Raw genomic sequence first — 19,111 nt, forward strand, 5'->3', positions numbered from 1 at the left:
TAGAAAACAAATAAACAAACAGATTGTTGATGTTTGATATGATTATTCCTCGTTATATATGAAAAATGCAGCTAAATCAATACTTTTGGCTTCATCTCGCCTGAATTATAAACACAATCCCATTTTTTTATGGATGTCTGTTATGCATGGATATCGTTTTTAATGCAAGCAAGTTTTTTAAAGAGATGCCAGAGTGACAGAAGGAAAAGCCAGCAATTTCCATCTTCTAGACGTGATCTACGGTCTGATGGCACAGATGGCACATCATTTACTCAAAACTGAAGGTTACTGCGCAAAGATTAAATCTTTTACTTAAAAAGCAGTGAGTCAGTCACTGGTGAGTGACAGGGATGGGACGTGTTAATTAGAACCCCACAGCATAACGAGGGAGAACCGCATCTTAAAAACTACTGAGAAGGGGAGGCAGTTTTTCATCTAATAAGATCAACAGCACAGCTCTTTTACACTAGTACTAGTACTCAGCCCGACTCCACTTGCCCTTGTTTCTTTTCAATACCCAGATCAGAAGTAGGAGGTTGGAGTGAAGCTGCTGTGACGTATTTGATTGTGTGATAAATGAAGAAGACAACAACACTAAAGATGTAGAACCTGGAGGAGATGATAGATGTGCTGCTGGGTCTGTGACTTTTGTTCGATATCAAGTAAAAAAATGAGAGTGAGAGAAGCTTCAAGCGGCAACCCTTTTTTTTTTTGTTTGTCTTGGCGCTGCTGAAAAGCTGGGAGCCGCGAGCAGCTATGAAGTGACAGAGCTCCTGGTAGATCTTGTCGTTCCTTATTGCCTGTCTAAATCCCTTTTTAATCATCTCCTCAGCCACCAGGTTTATGAACATCTGCACCTCAGAGTTGGATCACCAAACAGACTTTTGCGCTGGTCGCATAAAATGAACAAGAAGCCGTCAGAGTCGCTCTTTCGCTGATTTCCGCCTCCTGACTCAGACGTCTGACTCCAACCCCCCGACCAATCGGTGGCCTGTAGTGTGATGATGTCACAGCCCGACTCAGCTGCTCAGAACCTCAGCAGAGAAGATACAGAAAAAGTATCTACTCTGCACGTTAGACCCCTAGTGGAAAAGAACCAAACCGAGTCAGGCCGAGTAGGTACTAGTGGAAAAGCGCCATTAGAGGGATATGAACCATGCTCATGCATCGTCACCACGTCCTCTGCTGAAAACCCCATCTTCTTTTCTGTCGAGAGGACAATGGGATAACATGGTGGGAACAATGGGCTCCCCGTCTACCGGTGAGGAGTCTCTACCCAGAAGGTCCATGCAGCCGCTCCCGTCCCTCGTAGCCCTGGTTAGACCGTAGCTCTGCTGTTAGCCTCTACCTTTGAACAATGTTTTAACGCACCAACACTGCAGCCTCCATCCTGAAGAGGAGAGGAATAATAGATGTGTTCCCCCAGGTACAGAGCCAGAAGACCCTTTTCTCTCTTTCTGTCTGTAGCTTTAAAAAGGTCAAGGACAGGTAAATAATCATTTCTCATATTTCGTTATTTCAAAATAAAAATCAAATTATTTGATTGAAATTCAGGCAGCACGGTGGCTTAGTGGTTAGCACTGTTGCCTCACAGCAAGAAGGTTCCCGGTTCGACTCCCAGGCCCGGCAGGGGCCTTTCTGTGTGGAGTTTGCATGTTCTCCCCGTGCTTGTGTGGGTTCTCTCCGGGTACTCCGGCTTCCTACCACAGTCCAAAAACATGCATGCTAGGTTAATTGATGATTCTAAATTGCCCGTAGGTGTGAGCGTGAGTGTGGTTGTGTGAATGGTTTGTGTGTTTATTTGTGGCCCTGTGATGGACTGGTGACCTGTCCAGGGTGTAACCCCTGCCTCTCACCTAAAATGAGCTGGCTCCAGCAGACCCCCGTGACCCCGCAAGGGATTAAGCGGGTATAGATAATGGATGGATGATTGAAATTCATATATCTGAAGCCAGAACGGTAATATTTACAACCTGAAATGTCTGTTCATTCAATAAACTGATCATAATAAATAAAATAATAAATAAAAATCCCCTAAAACCTCAACATGTGCCAGGATTCTTTTCTCATTTTTCTCCTAAACACACTGTTTTTCTTGTGGTCCAAGTAATAATCCTAGATAAGGTAATATAGCATTGTGGATATTGTATATTGAACTGGCCCAAGTGGTTAAAACGCAACACCAAACATATGAAAGCTGAAAGCAAAACAGACAATAAACCAGTTTCAACAATGCTGTGATTTCTTCTACACAAACACCACCACCGCTTTTGGCTGGTGGTGTATAAGCTTCATAAACCGTGAACGCCACTCACAAGCGGGTCATCTGTGTCTTTGGAGGCCAACACTAAGAACTGTTGCATCTTTAAGATACTTTTCATCAATGTTCACAAGAACAAGCGCTGTTGCTGCTGATAGTGCAATCAATACAAACAGTAATCTGTATTTTCCAGCTTTCAGCTGAGAGAAATAACAAAACTCATCTCTTTCTTTTGTTAACTAAACTATTACTTGTGATGACATGCTGTTAATAGCAGAGCAAAAAGCAGGATGAAAAACGGCCCACTTGTGAGGCACAGAAGATCCAGCGTTGTCAAAAGCTGACATGTGGTGGAGATCATAGCTGGAGATAATGAGAGAGAAGCTCGATAATTCTACTGGTTGGCTGCTTCTGAAGACTCTGAAGGGCTCATTAAATGATATGTATCGAATTGAGGTGCAACAGGATTGTATTTTGCATGTGTGTATTGTTGAGTATACAGTACAGACCAAAAGTTTGGACACACTTCCCCATTTGTTTGAATGAGAAGGTGTGTCCAAACGTTTGGTCTGTACTGTATGCAGTGGTGGACAGTAACTGAGTAAATGTACTTGAGTACTGTACTTAAGTACATATCCAGAGGATTTGTACTTTACTTGAGTATTAGATTTCTTTGGTACTTATTACTCTTACTTGAATACATTTCCAAGACAAATATTTTTACTTTTACTCGAGTAAATTTCTAGGAAGGCTGAAAAGTACTCGTTACTTTCAGGTCTGCTCTTTTTTCTTCTTCCCTAAAATCCTATTGGACACAAGCTGTTTTAGTCAAAGGAGGAGACCTATCACAGTGCACGCTCTCCACTGGGATGTACGTAAAGCGGAAATACGTCAAGCCTCCTCAAAACGATACCGCCAAAGTAGGCTGCGTTTGTCAAGACAGAGCCGCAACAATCGCTACGCCTGCGTCAGGAGAAGAAAGACAATCCGCTGAGTCGTCTGAGTCTGATAATGAGCCGGACTCGATTTTGATTTGTTTTTGGTGTTTCTGCAGGTTTTATATAACATTGTGGTTCTAAAAGCAGCACATCAGTGCAGCTGGTTTCAAAGAGTTAATTCTCAGAAACAAGAGTTAAAAGATCCTTAAATTAATTTAGAAAAAATATAGTAATTTACTCTTACTCTTACTTTTACTTAAAGTAAATTTAAAAGCATTTACTTTTGGATACTTAAGTACCTTTAAAAGCAAATACTTTTCTACTCTTACTCGAGTAATATTTTGAATGAGCTACTTTTACTTGTAACGGAGTAAATTTTGACCAGTAGTATTTGTACTCTTACTCAAGTACTGGGGTCGAGTACTCTGTCCACCTCTGACTGTATGTATGCATACAGTACATGCATGCATATACCAGTTAATGTGCCCATCACCCTGGAACAGGAGGAATCTGGACTCACAGCCTTCTTCCATTGCTCTAAAGTCCAATCTTTATGCTCCAGAGCAAATTGAAGCCTTTTTTCCTGATTAGTCAAACTGATTCAGTGGTCATTCAGTGTTTTTCTTAATGCCCCATAGCCGTTTAGTCCTGATCCCTTCTTGTCTCTTCAAATTATTTATGTGGACATGATATTGCTTTCACTACTAAGCATAGCCATGAGTTCTATTGTTTTTTTTTTTTTTTTTTAATGATTTCATTTCACCAAATGTTTAAGTAATCACCAATCAATCAATCATCTTGTTCCAACCACATTACTTCCTTGAAAATGATGGTTCCCCACTATCCTTCCAGTTTTAATAATGTCTTGGACATTTCTTGGACTCAATTTTTGTAGTTTCAGCAACCTCGTTAGATGTTTTCTATAGTAGTAATAGTTTGACCCTTCTAAAACAATTCAACATCTTTTCCAAGTCTGCCAACATAGTTGTTTAAGAAAGGAGAAGCTACTCACTGCATCGGTTGGGGTTAAATACCTTAAAAATCCATGCAGTAATTATCCAATGGGAGGCTCTTACCCATTTTCTTGGTTAAATCCAGATGGTGACTGTTTTTGTTTTTTTAAATGGACAGTATATTTACAGTACATTTCTTTAAGAAAAACAAGCTGCTAAAATTCATCTTCATTCAAGTTTCTTTCCTTCAAAAGAATGAGACAAGAGGATGTGGATGAAGGAAGGAAAACAGAAAGTGATTAGTTTGAAGTGATTAGTTCAATGTTCCTCTGCTGCACAGAACAATTCACATCCAGCACCAAGGACAGCAGCCTACAGGCAACCTGTCTGCTTCCTTTGCAAAAGCACTGTGTTGTGTATTCATTTCACCAGTAAGATACAGTAACGGTTTCTCATTTGATTGATTGGAGTCAATTAACATGGCTATTCATAATGCTAATGGCCATTGAGGGACATCTGAAACACCTTGCACTTGCACTCCAAGGACAAAAGTGGAGCGAATTTATGTTGGGTAGGGCCAAATTAAAGCATTGTGCCCCCTGAAACACTGTATTGCCCTGACATTTACCCCCCTGTGTGCTGACACAGTCGGGGCTGCGGAGGCATTCTTCTCTCGTGAAGCATGCTTTGCTTTCCTGAAAGATATTAATTTGAATTTATGAGCATCAAAGCCTATTCCAATTGACATTTGATTATACAGACAGACATTGGTTTTGCCTGTGATGCACATAATCCGACATGCACGTTTTTAAAAGTGTCATTGTTTCAGCCTGAGAGCGGGTAGGAGGATTTGGCGGAGGATGGAGAGGGAAGGGAGGAGGGGGGCAAAGCATTAATTTTCACTGTTTCCATTTTCAATTCTCCTGAGCCATATGGGGTGGCGTCAAGCTGGCAAAAGAACAAATAACAATTTGATGCCAGGGACCAGAGCTCACAGCAGTGGGAGAGGGAAAAAAAATACAATACACAAGAGAGTTACAAATAAAAAAAAAAAAGGGGGAGAGAGAAAGTTCAAGTTATTGCCAGAACTGAACATATTGTGATAAGGGGCTGGCAACAGAATGAGACGTGTGAAGTTGTCAGAGAAGCTGGCAAAACAAAAGGACTTATCCCGTCACTAACTTCAATGACAAGGTATTAATCAAGCTCTGGCATACACACATCTGTAAACACAATGACAAGTTTATTTACACACCATAAAGCAAGCCTTATATGTCCACTGTCTGTCACAGTGATGACTGTTCCATTTGCAAGCCATCGCCTGATCCGGGAGCAAATGGAAAAATCATTTTTCTTGGAAGATAAACAAGACAAGAAGATTTGTTTTCATCTGTGACAAATCTGACATCAGCAACAGACCACTTTTTCATATCAAAAAGACCGAAATGTGTGTGTGTGTGTGTGTGTGTGTGTGTGTGTGTGTGTGTGTGTGTGTGTGTGTGTGTGTGTGTGTGTGTGTGTGTGTATGTTGTCTCGGCTTGTTCTTCATACCAGAGAGCGTCTGATACGGCAACAAAAAGAGGCACGGCAACAGCCCAACACAGAGAACACAGATATCCCGGCGTGCTGCTCTCTCTATGACAGCTAATCAGAGAGCGGAGGCCCGTCGACGGGCCTGACAGACACCGGTCATTCTGCTGCAGCGCAGACGGACGACAGCGAGGGAGAGAGATGAGTCAGTCTGTCAGGACTCCCATCTCCGTCGCAGCAGGAGCGCCAGACCATAATCGAAATCTCTTCCAGGGGTTGTTGGGTTGCCGAGTGTGTTCGTGCATTTGTACGTGCGGGTGCATTTTTTTAAAAAAAAGAAAAAGAAAAGAGAGAGTAAACAGAAAGACACGAAAGACAGAAAAACATATCTGAAAAAGGATTGAAAGTGCAGCAATGGAGCGAGCCGAGATTTGAAGCCAAGTAGCAGACGGAGAAGACTTAATGGAGTGTGTTTGTGTGAGCAACCGTGCAAGTTTTCAATTGTGCGTTCTGATTTTCAATTCATTTTTATGAGGCTCTCCTATGTGAGCAGCAGGAAGTCAGAAAGGATTTTACAATTTAGATTTTTTTGTTTTTAAACCACAAAATAACTAGTGTACGAATGTCTTCTAAACTAAGTTAAGTCCTAAGTTATCTGTTGTAGGCGGGAAAATCTGGAACAGCCTTCCATCTACAATAAGGGATTGTCCCTCATACTCTTCCTTGAAGGGAAATCTCAAGGAATGGCTTAAAACGTCTCAAATCTGTGATAATTGTTTATTGTATTAACAATTTCAGTGTTGTGCGATTTTTAATTGTTGTTCATATTGTGTGTCGTGTAATGTTGATTGTATCTTTTTACTGAGTCTTGCCAATGCCAATGTAAATTAGCCTTCTGGCTACAATTGGGTATATTTACATTAAAATGTTTATCAATGTACAATGTCCCTATGAACAAAATAAAGTGAAAAATGAAAAAAATAAATAAAAATAGCTTGATATTTGGGGATAAGTCTGCCGAGCCTTATCTTGTTTGTAGCTTGTTCACAATCTACCGGAGCCGAGATTTGGAGCCAAGTAGCAGACGGAGGAGACTTAATGGAGTGTGTTTGTGTGAGCAACCGTGCAAGTTTTCAATTGTGCGTTCTGATTTTCAATTCATTTTTATGAGGCTCTCGTATGTGAGCAGCAGGAAGCAGATCTGAGTCCAGCCAACAGTCGCTGAGCTTTTGATGGTGCCTCGACTGAAACTGGGCGTGGAGACCTCTCCTGCAGAATCCTGACGGGACCCGGGTCCCTGCTCAGCGCCATGTTTCTGAGCCAACATGCTTTGAAACCAAAAAGCCAGGACTTCAGCCCTTGTCAAATTACTTCCATTATGTTTAAGCATTCAAAGTGAGAAAAGGCAACATTTCAACTATTTCTTTTTACTTGGCAAGAAAAAAAAAGTAATTATATTACATAGTCTGCCTGTTTTTCAATTTTAAGCCATAATCCCTTTGAGGCATTGCAACTGACATCCCATTAACTATGGACAGCATTCCCCTGAGTGCCCACTGTGTGGAACACATAACACTTCAATGTTAAGCAGTCATTAAAATGAAAAGGTGAAACCCATTTCATTTTAAATTAACTCAGAAACTGTGAAACAGTAGAGCACATCTAACAAAAATTACCAGCTCTGTTGTCAAAAGGGCCTTTTGCTGATTTTAAACAGTTAAACTTTACCTCGATTATTTTCCCCTCTGTGTTATGTTTTACTATTTATTGACGTAAAGCACCTTAGACACCTGCTTGTTGCTGTAAAAGGCCAGTTGCAAGATCTATGTTTATGTAGTTTGATACACAGGAAAAATAAAAGCAATTTCTTCTATTATTTCAGGGGACTTTTAGTTTGCAAAATGAGGGGAAATGAAGAGGAATGGTTGTCGCTGACGGGCACACATGGACCGGTCGTTTTGGGCAGCAGAGCTGATCCAATCTACCACCAAGCCCGATAACTGCTACTGGTGTTTTGTCTCTTTGGCGAGTGATTTGAGCCCCTATTAGTGCCGCAGAGACTGTCCCATAACGAACAGAGAAGGTAAAGAAGAAAAAACTAACCAAACATCATAGTTATGGATAAACCTAGACAGTTAAAACCACATAATTACAGTCAGACATTAATGTATCCACTATATTTCAGACAAAGGCTGCTCACGACACCTGAACTTTGGATTAAAGCACCATCGTCTGTTATTTAATGCTTAATGCAGAGATTTATGCAGCTTCTTTTTTTTGCTAACATTTCTGAAGTGGAAGTTCAGGAACTGTATTTTTAATGGCCTCATAATAGAAAAATCTTACAAGAGTGATAAAAGACCAAAGACCAGCTATTTAGGATGCGGAGCACACGTTCAAAAGGTGGGTTGAGGAGGAAAAGGTGTTCATTTGTGAAGGTCAACCTGACTGAAAGCCAGAATCCATTTGGCAATGAGGTGAATGCACAATTCTTCGCCGCGATCCAGCCCATCCCTCCTGCTGGATTTCACGGTGGCCCCTGCACGCCGAGACCAGGAGGCAGTTACATTTCACACCGAGAACCATCACCATGGAAACGGCACAAAGGAATCCGTCGGTGGATGTTGCACACAACTTTTGTGTTCTGTGTCCAAATTCTGGACAAGCACGGACACGCTTCACATAAAAACATAGGTGTCTGAATGAATGGCAGCCCAGGTCCAGAAATAAATGCTCTTTATCTGGTCTGAATGAACCTGACATTTATTATGGGGGTCATACCTGATGGATGATCTCCGACACTGGCAGCTGGTCCACGTATGAATACAGCTCTTTGTTTGCTTCCCCAGTCACAGGACTTAAAAGACAAAACACAAAAACAGAACTGTCAGAACAGAAATTACCAAAGAAAAACATAAAAATGTCATGTGGGACACATTTATTCAGGGATGATAAAAACCCTTTCTGGAGAAAGAGACTGTGTTTCTGCTAATGGTGTGTGCATGTGTGGCATATTATTTCAGGTAGGAGTCAAACAGAAGCAAATGAGAACTTTTATTCTCTGGATAAATGAATTCAATAACCCTAACGACCATCTCTGTATTCAGAAAGTGTCTCACCATAACTCAACTTTATAAGCCAAAAAGAAAAAGTGTTCTGTGACACACAATGTAAAATCAATCCTTTGAGTAACCTCTGTCACTGCCTCTCCACTGAAATGCAGAGGAACGGAGTGTTGGAGGAGCTCCAAACTGTTGAGCCGGCTCCAGTATTGAACTAGTTTTTCTGTGGACCAAAGGAACAGAAAAGGAGCAGCCAATGAAGGTTAGAGTTTCAGAGCCGATGTTTATGCTCCGACCAGGTTTGTTTAGGACGTTTGTTGTCGACACTGCACATCAAACATCTGGGGTTTCTGAAAAGCCGGTCTTCTGTTGAGATCCTAAACATGATAATAATTAAAACATGATCAAATTGCAAGAAGAAGACTAGTAACGCTTAGTGATGCACCGATTGTTCGGTAATCGAAATATTTCGGCCGAAAATGGCAAAAAAACACTTTCGGTGTTCGGTGGAATAAGTGGGGGAAAAAAACGAACAATTAATAACGCCGTTGTAAAATAAGGAAATAGACTGGCCGCTCCGTCCCGTAACGTTGCGCACTACATAAATCGTTGGCCAACCAAAAACTAACCCCATAAGAATTTTACCTAACATTCACGAGGAGGTGGAACCGCAACATAATGCTGGGAAATGAAAAAATGTTGATTTTTTTATGTTCAATAAATGTTTTCTACCTTGTAATTTTGTAAAAGATTTTTTTCTTTGAAAAGCATGCCTAAATCAAATGTATTTGATTTATGCAATGGTGATAAATGAAAAACTGCTGAAGAACCATGTTCGGTATTGTTCGGTATTCGGCCAAGTGTTTATTATTATTTTCGGTTTCGGTTTCGGCCACAAATTTTCATTTCGGTGCTTCACTAGTAACGCTTTATGTTCTTAAAAGGATAACAAATATGTGTTTGTTTGTTTGTTTGTTTTGTTTAAGCTGGGCCCCATCTCCCCATCTTTGAATCTTAAATGTAAAGCAACAAAAACTGTGATGGAACCAGTGCAGAACGACCAGAAACTGTAAAAGCAAGTCAGTCCCAGTCCTGGGGGGGTTCTCCGTACCGTAGTGTGACATTCTTATTTATAAAGCACTTTCAGCTGATACAGCGCACCAACATGCTGTTCAGGGAAGCAAATGAAAAGATACAAAACTGAAACATAATAATAACAGAACTTTCATTTGACAAAATTAAAAAATATAAAAAATGAACACAGTAAAATCTGTTAAAAAAGTTTTTGTTTGCTGTTTTGTTTTAATGAAACAAACTAACATAACATAAACAGAAATCTCTAGACGCAGAAAAAGCATTTGATCGGGTAAATTGAAAATTTGATGTACTACTCTTCCTCCAGAACTCACAAACCTCACAACATAAACAGAAAAGGGGCGGGGCTGTTTGACCAGGACGGTGGCACGTTCTAGTGCCACCGTCCAAAAAGCACAATCTCCTCTGAGCTTACGCTTTGTTTTTGGGCTACTCCAAACCAGCTGATCAGCTGACTGGGAGAGCAAGGGGGTGTGTGAGGAAGTAGCATCTTAGAGAGATAGGGCGGTGCTTCTAGGTACCTAAAAGGAAATAAAATAATTTTAAAATTGATCCTAATACGAACAGGCAGCCAGTGCAATGAAGCTAAAATGGGTGAATGTGATCTGGTGTGTGTTTTAAAATAAGTCCCCCGGCGTTCTGAACCATCTGCAGACAAACAACGGAGGCCCACCTTACGCCGTCATAGAGTCCATCGCAGTGATTCAGCAGACTGGTGACGAATGTGTGGATTGCTGTTTCTAAGTGCTGTCCGGTCAGACAGGCTCCTAGCCTAAAAGGTCAGAGTCCACTTTAAACCGAGATTTGTGATGGTTGCTTTCATGTGCCGAGTCAGGTAAGCCTGATCTCGAGAGCGGGTTCCAGTGGTGCCATCAAAACCCACCACTTCAGCTTTATAAGTTTACAGCCACCTTTAAGACATTGAGACACTGGAGTAACCATCTGACAGAGCAGGCATCATCAGCATTACATTAAATATTCTAAATTTCATAATGGGACTTAAAGTAAATGGAAGATTTTATGAATTAATAAATCACCTCCAATGTGTTAAAATGGCAAACTTACAACTTCTGGTCCATTTAGGAAAGAGAAAGATGTTGCAGGGAGCCAAATGTGATGAGTGAGATTTACAAAATGACACTATATCATCTAAACTGAAGAGACATTTCTATTTTTAGTCATTATAGATATCCACCATCGAACTCTTAATTCGGTAAAAGTCAGTGTCCAATATTTGCAATTAGAATAAGTGTTAAAAAAAGTCATTTCAAATATCTACAATTCATTATGCATATCTATTGAGAAGTATATATACTGTGGAACAATGTTTCATGTAAAAAGGATCAATTTAACCCAAAATTATATGGCAGGAAGGCAGATGGAGATATAAGTGATAGGAAAGTGTCTATTACAGTAACTTATCAAAACGTTGCTTCAGAGTCACAGCTGTATTTAATAGGGCTGGGGATCGATTCAAATGTCAAGAATCGATTTGATTCCGATTCTTAAGATTCGGAATCGATTATCAAGATTTGATTCGATCCAATTCGATTCCGATATTGATTTGGGTTGGTGTTATTAAAACAGTTTTTTGAGCTGTTGCATGAATTATATGACTGTGTAGTTATGCAACATATTAATCCTAGTATTATATTGAGATTCAAGAGCAAGTATTGGCAGCTAATGATGCTGTAAGGACCAATCACCTCCCAGAATGCTGATAGAACTGCTTTCAGAAACATCGTGGGGCAGAATTATCAAACAGATCCAGGGAAGCAAACAGAGGCCGTATGAAATCGGTTTTATTTTTTCCCCACATTACGTTTAAATTTTTTCCATTTTTGGTTTATTTCGGTTTTTAATTTTTGAGAATTTTGTTTTTAGCATTTTATGCAAATGTAACCCCAAGACAGTATATAAGGTTATGAAATATAGACAATGTATGCAATTATAACTGAAAACTTTAATGTTTTCATATCTTTAAACATACCAAAAGTTGTAATGTAATGATGAGAGAGAAAAAAAATAAATCGATCTTTAGACATACAAATCGATTTTTAGGAATTAATATGAGAATCGATTTAGAGTCCTAAAATCAATTTTTTTTTTCAACACAGGCCTAGTATTTAATCACAGGAGACTAAAGTGACCACATGAGAGTCAGTCCCACAAACACAACCCTGCTGCAGACAATGATGCAGCAGCAGATCCACACTGGAGCATTTTACCTCACAGACATACACTTTTAGTGAAGACATATTGTTTTATCCTTCCGAGCTCAGAAGGATTGAACGGCCTTGTAGTTGACAGGAACCGAAAAGTCAGAAAGGATTTTACAATTTAGATTTTTTAGTTTTTAAACCACAAAATAACCAGTGTACCGAATGTCTTCTGAAGAAACAACCTCAAGCAGTCCGTGCATACATTCAAACATCGGAGACCAGGCTGCATTTACACTAATATAGCGTGATATTTGGGGATAAGTCTGCCGAGCCTTATCTCGTTTGCAGCTTGTTCACAATCTACCGGTAAGATGGGAGTAAGAAGGGAGGACAACATTTCCCCCTTCCCCCCATGGCCTCCCTCCTCTGGTCACCGGTAAAGCACATAACAAAGCTTGTGCTCTTTAAAGCACAGCCTGGACTGGCAGGAGGTTTTTATTTCTGAAAACTTCAGCCCCCCCACTGCCCAGCTCAACGGGGGATGATCTTCAGCCCAGTCCCCTCGTCAAAGTCACAGGTGAGCAAGCATTATCCACTTTGGCCTCTAAAGAGGGTGTTGAGATTCGGCTTTATCGCGCCTCCCGGGAGATCCAATTTCAAATAGACAGCAGCGAGGACATGTGTTCACACATGGCATTAAAATGTGTCCCCAGATACATCTCAAGTGACCACTTGTGATCAGATCTCCGTTAGCCACTCTATATGCAAATATACACACATCTAAGATCTTACAGTCAGTAAAGCAAAACGCAGGACATCAGTAGGTCCACTGAAAAAAATATATATAATCAGCTACTTGCAATATATCATTATTTAGACATTAACAGGTTGTAGATTTGCCCGAGCTACATTCATTTCACAAACATTTCAATAAGCTCTGTTATGTAACAGGTGTGATGTGAAAGAAATAAAAGGAAGATACAACTGATTTGTTATATAACTCAGTGTCAGCACACCTCTGACGACTAAACACGCAAAATAAAGCTTTTAAACCCTCTTCACTTTCCAGTCTGAGGCAGTCTATGAAAGAATGAAAGACGGGCTGAAAAACGGGCTGAAAGACACTCTGCAACGTAACTGATGCCCATTTCATCGTTTTGATCTGTGCACGTTCCAACAACACATGAAGTTCTGCTGTGCCAGCACTGAAATGTGAAATGTGTGTCTCTATGTTTGGATTAAGAGCCATTAGCAGGTGTCACAGAAGATTCAACGGGACGAATCGGAGCTTTGGCACCACACTTTCAGCTGTTTTCTTCTCCATCAGAGCAGAAATCCCCACAAAAAGACAAGCAGGAGGTTTTCTGTGGAGGATTCAGCCTGGTGATTGAAACGCAAACATCTGATCTCAGTGTCAAAGCACGGATAGACTTCAGTTGACCATTTTCAATCTGTTATAACAACCTGGAAATGATTCTACTCCAATTGAGGACTATAAATTTAATATATATGTTCACTCTCTTAAAATAATGGCCAAAGTCATAGTGTATTTTTCTCTAAATTTTCAAACAACGGAGAAAAAAAACAACAAACCTTTGGTTAAATTGTTTCTGATCTTTTTTTAAAATGAAAAAACTGACTTGGCAATTATTTTAAGAGGGTGACGATGAGAGATGGGATTCCGGTTCCATTATAGATATTGCTAATCAATTTGGTTCCTTATTGTTTATCTTATTGATTCTCATCCAGTTACATACAGTTCATATATAGTACAAATGAACACTGTAATTCCAAGTATGTACCAACATTTTTTGTACAACGCCAGGAGAGTTTATGTCACGCATTTCATTTATTTCTAATATGATTGTTTGGCAGTCGGCTCAGCCATTCGCTAGCTGTAAGGCGACTATCTTCCAAAACAATTAGCCGCTGAGAGAGTACTGGCTGAGATCTGTCCGACACGCTGAATCCAAGAAACCGACATGAAACAGTAGATGCATTCTTTGGTTATTTATTTGTTGGCGCGCAGTTAAAATATTTCACTTTCAAATGACAGATGGTGGCTTGCATTCAATGGATGTTTAACTATATTGCATATGCATATAATGCGTATATTTCTTATATTGCGGTCAACAGAAATGATCAGCTCCTCTCTCTCTGACAAACAAAAAACCCACAATGACAAGCAGGTGTTGGTGATAATATGATTGCTTCACCCCGCCCAGTGACAGACACACAGACACACCTCCACACACATACACACTCACAACTTTCTCCATTGGCCGAGTGACAGATGTGCAAACAAAACACACTCCTTGCTCCCACACTAGCCGTTATCACTTCCCTATTTGTAATCGTCAAACTACTGCCCTTTGCAAAGTAACTTTCTGTTTGTACAAAGCCAGCGTCGAGTAAACGCCACAGTCATTTTTGATTTCAACGTCAAGTATATATCAAATGGTGTTTCCCAGCTGTAAAGGTCTGATGGTAGCTCTACGGACATTTGGAGAGGGTTCGGCTGAAGGAGCTGGGACGAAGGAAAACGGGCCTCAAAACCTCCGGGTCTTCCGAAACCAATGGGTCACATGACCGAATGCTTTGTCCATTGTTATATACCGTCAATGGCTGCAACTAAAACTAATGTCCTTCTTCATGAAATACAACCAAATTTTGGAGCGTTTCTTTCTCGACGCCATGTTGGAAAAATTCTGGGCCAAAATACGCAGCGGAACCGGTCAGACTTTGGCAGAACTTATGAAGGAACTAGTGATTAACGATTCCCTGGAATCGAACTACTGGGTTTTCAATTTCCATCCCAAACTGCATGGCGACATTTCAGTCTTGCTTTAATTATATTTTTCTGTCTGGGACATCATCCTTGATGATGTTGTTGCATCATCAACGTTCAATGAATTGACGGTTACATTTTATACAGAAACTGCTCTGCTGGATGTTCTCCATTCATTACACGTTGCCATAGTGATCTGTGCAGGTTAAAAAGGAGCCAGTCTGGAGCTAAAGGAGAGCAACAGAAATAGTTGTAGCTTGACTGGGAACTTGTGAGGCAAGGCCATAAAAATGAAATACATTTTTTTTTTTTTTTCCAAAATGACTCTCAGAGCCAACAGGACAGAGCAGAGGTCTGGTTTCCATGGGAACCAGTGTAGCTATAAAAGAACTTAGCAAAAAGTCCACGTCTTGTTTGGAGTAATAAAGTGGTTTGGGAGACATTTGTGCCCAGGTGGTTCTGTAGCTGTGGCCTCAAGCGTCCCAGATCCGCTCTGAATGTGGCATTCAACAACTGAATCTTAAGCATCTGTAACCGTCCAGGGTGCATTCACAACTGAACTCGGAGAGTCCCGGGTGCATTCACACCTGAACTCGGAGAGTCCCGGGTGCATTCACACCTGAACTCGGAGAGTCCCGGGTGCATTCACACCTGAGCTCGGAGAGTCCAGGGTGCATTCCCACCTGAACCCCAAGTGTCCAGGGTGCATTCACACCTGAACCTCAGAGAGTCCTGGGTGCATTCACACCTGAACTCGGAGAGTCCTGGGTGCATTCACACCTGAACTTAGAAAGTCCTGGGTGCATTCATATCTGAACCTCAGAGAGTCCTGGGTGCATTCACATCTGAGCTCGGAGAGTCCTGGCTGCATTCCCACCTGAACCCCAAGTGTCCAGGGTGCATTCACACCTGAACTCGGAGAGTCCTGGGTGCATTCACACCTGAACTTAGAAAGTCCTGGGTGCATTCATATCTGAACCTCAGAGAGTCCTGGGTGCATTCACATCTGAGCTCGGAGAGTCCTGGCTGCATTCCCACCTGAACCCCAAGTGTCCAGGGTGCATTCACACCTGAACTCCAAGTGTCCAGGGTGCATTCACACCTGAACTCGGAGAGTCCAGGGTGCATTCACACCTGAACTCGGAGAGTCCAGGGTGCATTCACACCTGAACTCGGAGAGTCCAGGGTGCATTCACACCTGAACTTTGAAAGTCCTGGGTGCATTCACACCTGAACTCCAAGTGTCCAGGGTGCATTCACACCTGAACTCCAAGTGTCCAGGGTGCATTCACACCTGAACTCCATGTGTCCAGGGTGCATTCACACCTGAACCCCAAGTGTCCAGGGTGCATTCACACCTGAACTCCAAGTGTCCAGGGTGCATTCACACCTGAACCCCAAGTGTCCAGGGTGCATTCACACCTGAACTCCATGTGTCCAGGGTGCATTCACACCTGAACTCAGAGAGTCCTGGGTGCATTCACACCTGAACTCGGAGAATCCCGGGTGCATTCATATCTGAACTCCATGTGTCCAGGGTGCATTCACACCTGAACTCGGAGACTCCCGGGTGCATTCACACCTGAACTCGGAGAGTCCTGGCTGCATTCCCACCTGAACCCCAAGTGTCCAGGGTGCATTCACACCTGAACTCCAAGTGTCCAGGGTGCATTCACACCTGAATTCCAAGTGTCCAGGGTGCATTCACACCTGAACTCAGAGCGTCCCAGGTGCATTCACACCTGAACTCGGAGAGTCCTGGCTGCATTCCCACCTGAACCCCAAGTGTCCAGGGTGCATTCACACCTGAATTCCAAGTGTCCAGGGTGCATTCACACCTGAACTCAGAGCGTCCCAGGTGCATTCACACCTAAACTCGGAGAGTCCTGGGTGCATTCACACCTGAACTTAGAAAGTTCTGCGTGCATTCACACCTGAACTGGGAGCAGCACAGTCGTGACTGCCACACCAAAGACAACATTATAACCAGCCATTAACAGCCTCCAAATAATTGGCTTCCAGCAGCTTGGAAAGGTTTGAAACCCTTCTATAATTTCAGGGGAGGGATAATAATTGTTATAACACTTAATTATATGCAAGTAAAACAATAAGACCCAACTTGTCATAATATAATCCAACTGGTAGGATGACAATTACAGTTTAGTTCCCAAGAAACTGAACTCCCGTCATATGATTACTAACCGTAAATGGCTAAATGGCGATAAAAGATTCTCTAGAGATGCAGACATGTAGAGGTTCCATCATTTTTTTTGTTTGTTTTTAATGCAACATCCGCTGCAGACAGAAAGTCGGACACAGCAGCACAGTTAAGGGTCAAGTAAGAGGCTGTTTTTTTTCCTAACTTTCCCACCCACTTACTGAGTGAAAATACCCGTTTACCGTCTCATCTTCTTGAGTTACTGTCGCTCAACACTTTTCACTTTTCTTTAAGAAATGTTTGCTCTCTCAACCTCATCCTTTTCTTTTCTATTCAACTCCAGTGCCTTGGCGCTCTTCTCTCAACATCTCTGCGCGGTAGGGAAGATGTTTCTCTGACAGACAGAGAAAACAGAATGAGTTGGTGAGGAGAGAGGCAATCTCCCGCTGAGCTCCGTACGGAGCTCTGAGCGCTTTCAGCTACTAGAAAGGAGTCATTGAGAACATTGACGCCTCACAGACGCTTCACCCTCCCCCTTTTAACTTAACACGAGAGATGAGCTCTAATTCAATTCAAACTGCTTTCCACTTTATTTTCCACGAGGAGAGTTTTGGAGAGGATTTTTCAGCCCACTTAACTGATCCTAATGGATGAGACTGCCCCCGATTCCCCACCTCCAGCTTTAATATGACTGCTCTCTCCAGATGTCATGTTTACGTCAAATAAATTTCCTTTTAACATCTGCCCTCCTAAAAGCCAGAGCAGTTTATGTAGGCCCGGTGAAGCGCTGCAGGTCACAAATTATATTAAGCTCACTTTCAACAGGCAGCGGCTTTAGCTTTAATTTGATGGCGATAATGATTCTGGGAAACACGCAACCCGCAGGAGAAGGTCAACAGCCACCTATGGCTTGAAGTGACTGACTAAAGAGTCCCACAATGCCATGCACCTAACGGAGGAGCCAGTCCAGAAGAAAAAAAGGTTGTTTAGGAATATGTGTGAATTTGGAAATGAGTTCAACTTCTCTCGATACCCTCCTCTGTTTGTCCGTGTGGCTCAACAAGTTGACAAAAGTGGATTAAAGCAGCACTACATTTAATAACAGATTGTTTTACAGAACATCTGTGATGTGCTTTCTGTAGGTCACCCAGAGCCCTCTACAACCCAGTTTCAGGTCTTATGAAACCCTTTTTTTTTTTTTTACTTTAGTAGTGGCATCTGGGCACAGGCCTCGTGAACAGGTTGTAATCTGCCATCTCTCAGTGATTGCTTTCGAGATCATCCTGAAGTGTTGGCAGAGGATGACCCTGCGAGCCCCGATTAGTAGATAAAAGCCATGTCATGAGACTTGTTAATCCTTGGTTGCATGATTACTGTAAGAATAGTCTGCAGCTAAAGGCTGTTTGCTGCTGAAGATGATTTGCTGGTCTCCTTTTCCAATTAAGTGATTAACGTGAAGAATGATGAACTGGAAATTGTGTTGTTTGACTGTTATTTCATTATAACAAATCATCAAGTGATAATCCTGGAACTGTCTCAGTGCAAAACCAAAAATTAAATCCCGTCTCCTGGAGGTGGGAGGACGTATCACAGGACGGGCCTGTGAAAGGGACTGGCCTTCACTTCCAAGAGGACAAGACAAGAGGAACTCATCTACCCCTGTACACTCGCTAACAATAATCAATTCAGAATACTACTTAAAAAACATCTATCCAAGTAATGGTTTCGGTATGGAATAGTTGTGTATGTAATATGATTGTTTTAGTACATGAGATACGATGGTATTATTGCATAGTAGTGTCATTATATAATAGATATATATGAGTATATGTGTATGTATGTATGTATGTGTGTATACATATGTATGTATGTATGTATGTGTGGATGAATATATATATATATATATATATATATATATATATATATATGTGTGTCTGTGTGAATATAATATAGAACTGACTTGGAATGTTAGATATGATAGAATATTATATGATGGGTATATGTATGTGTGTATGTATGTATAGGTATGTATGTATATATATATATATATATGTATATGTGTGTATATATATATATATATATATATATATATATATATATATATACACTAGGTATATATTAGGTATATATGGGGAGGATATAGTTGACTTGGTTTCTGTTCTTGT

At 41.3% G+C, this 19,111-nt stretch overlaps 1 protein-coding gene across 1 annotated transcript in view; it reads right to left on the bottom strand.

Moving 5' to 3' along the window:
• The window catches only part of pigk (phosphatidylinositol glycan anchor biosynthesis, class K), a 50,179-nt gene that overhangs the window by 11,543 nt on the left and 19,525 nt on the right, over window positions 1-19,111 (bottom strand). The window contains exon 10 of the mRNA XM_061731941.1: window positions 8,463-8,538. Within this exon, the coding sequence (XP_061587925.1) occupies window positions 8,463-8,538 (76 nt within the window). The remainder of the gene's footprint in view (window positions 1-8,462; window positions 8,539-19,111) is intronic.

Source organism: Cololabis saira, chromosome 10 (genome assembly GCF_033807715.1).
Source record: "Cololabis saira isolate AMF1-May2022 chromosome 10, fColSai1.1, whole genome shotgun sequence".
NCBI classification, from domain to species: domain Eukaryota; kingdom Metazoa; phylum Chordata; class Actinopteri; order Beloniformes; family Belonidae; genus Cololabis; species Cololabis saira.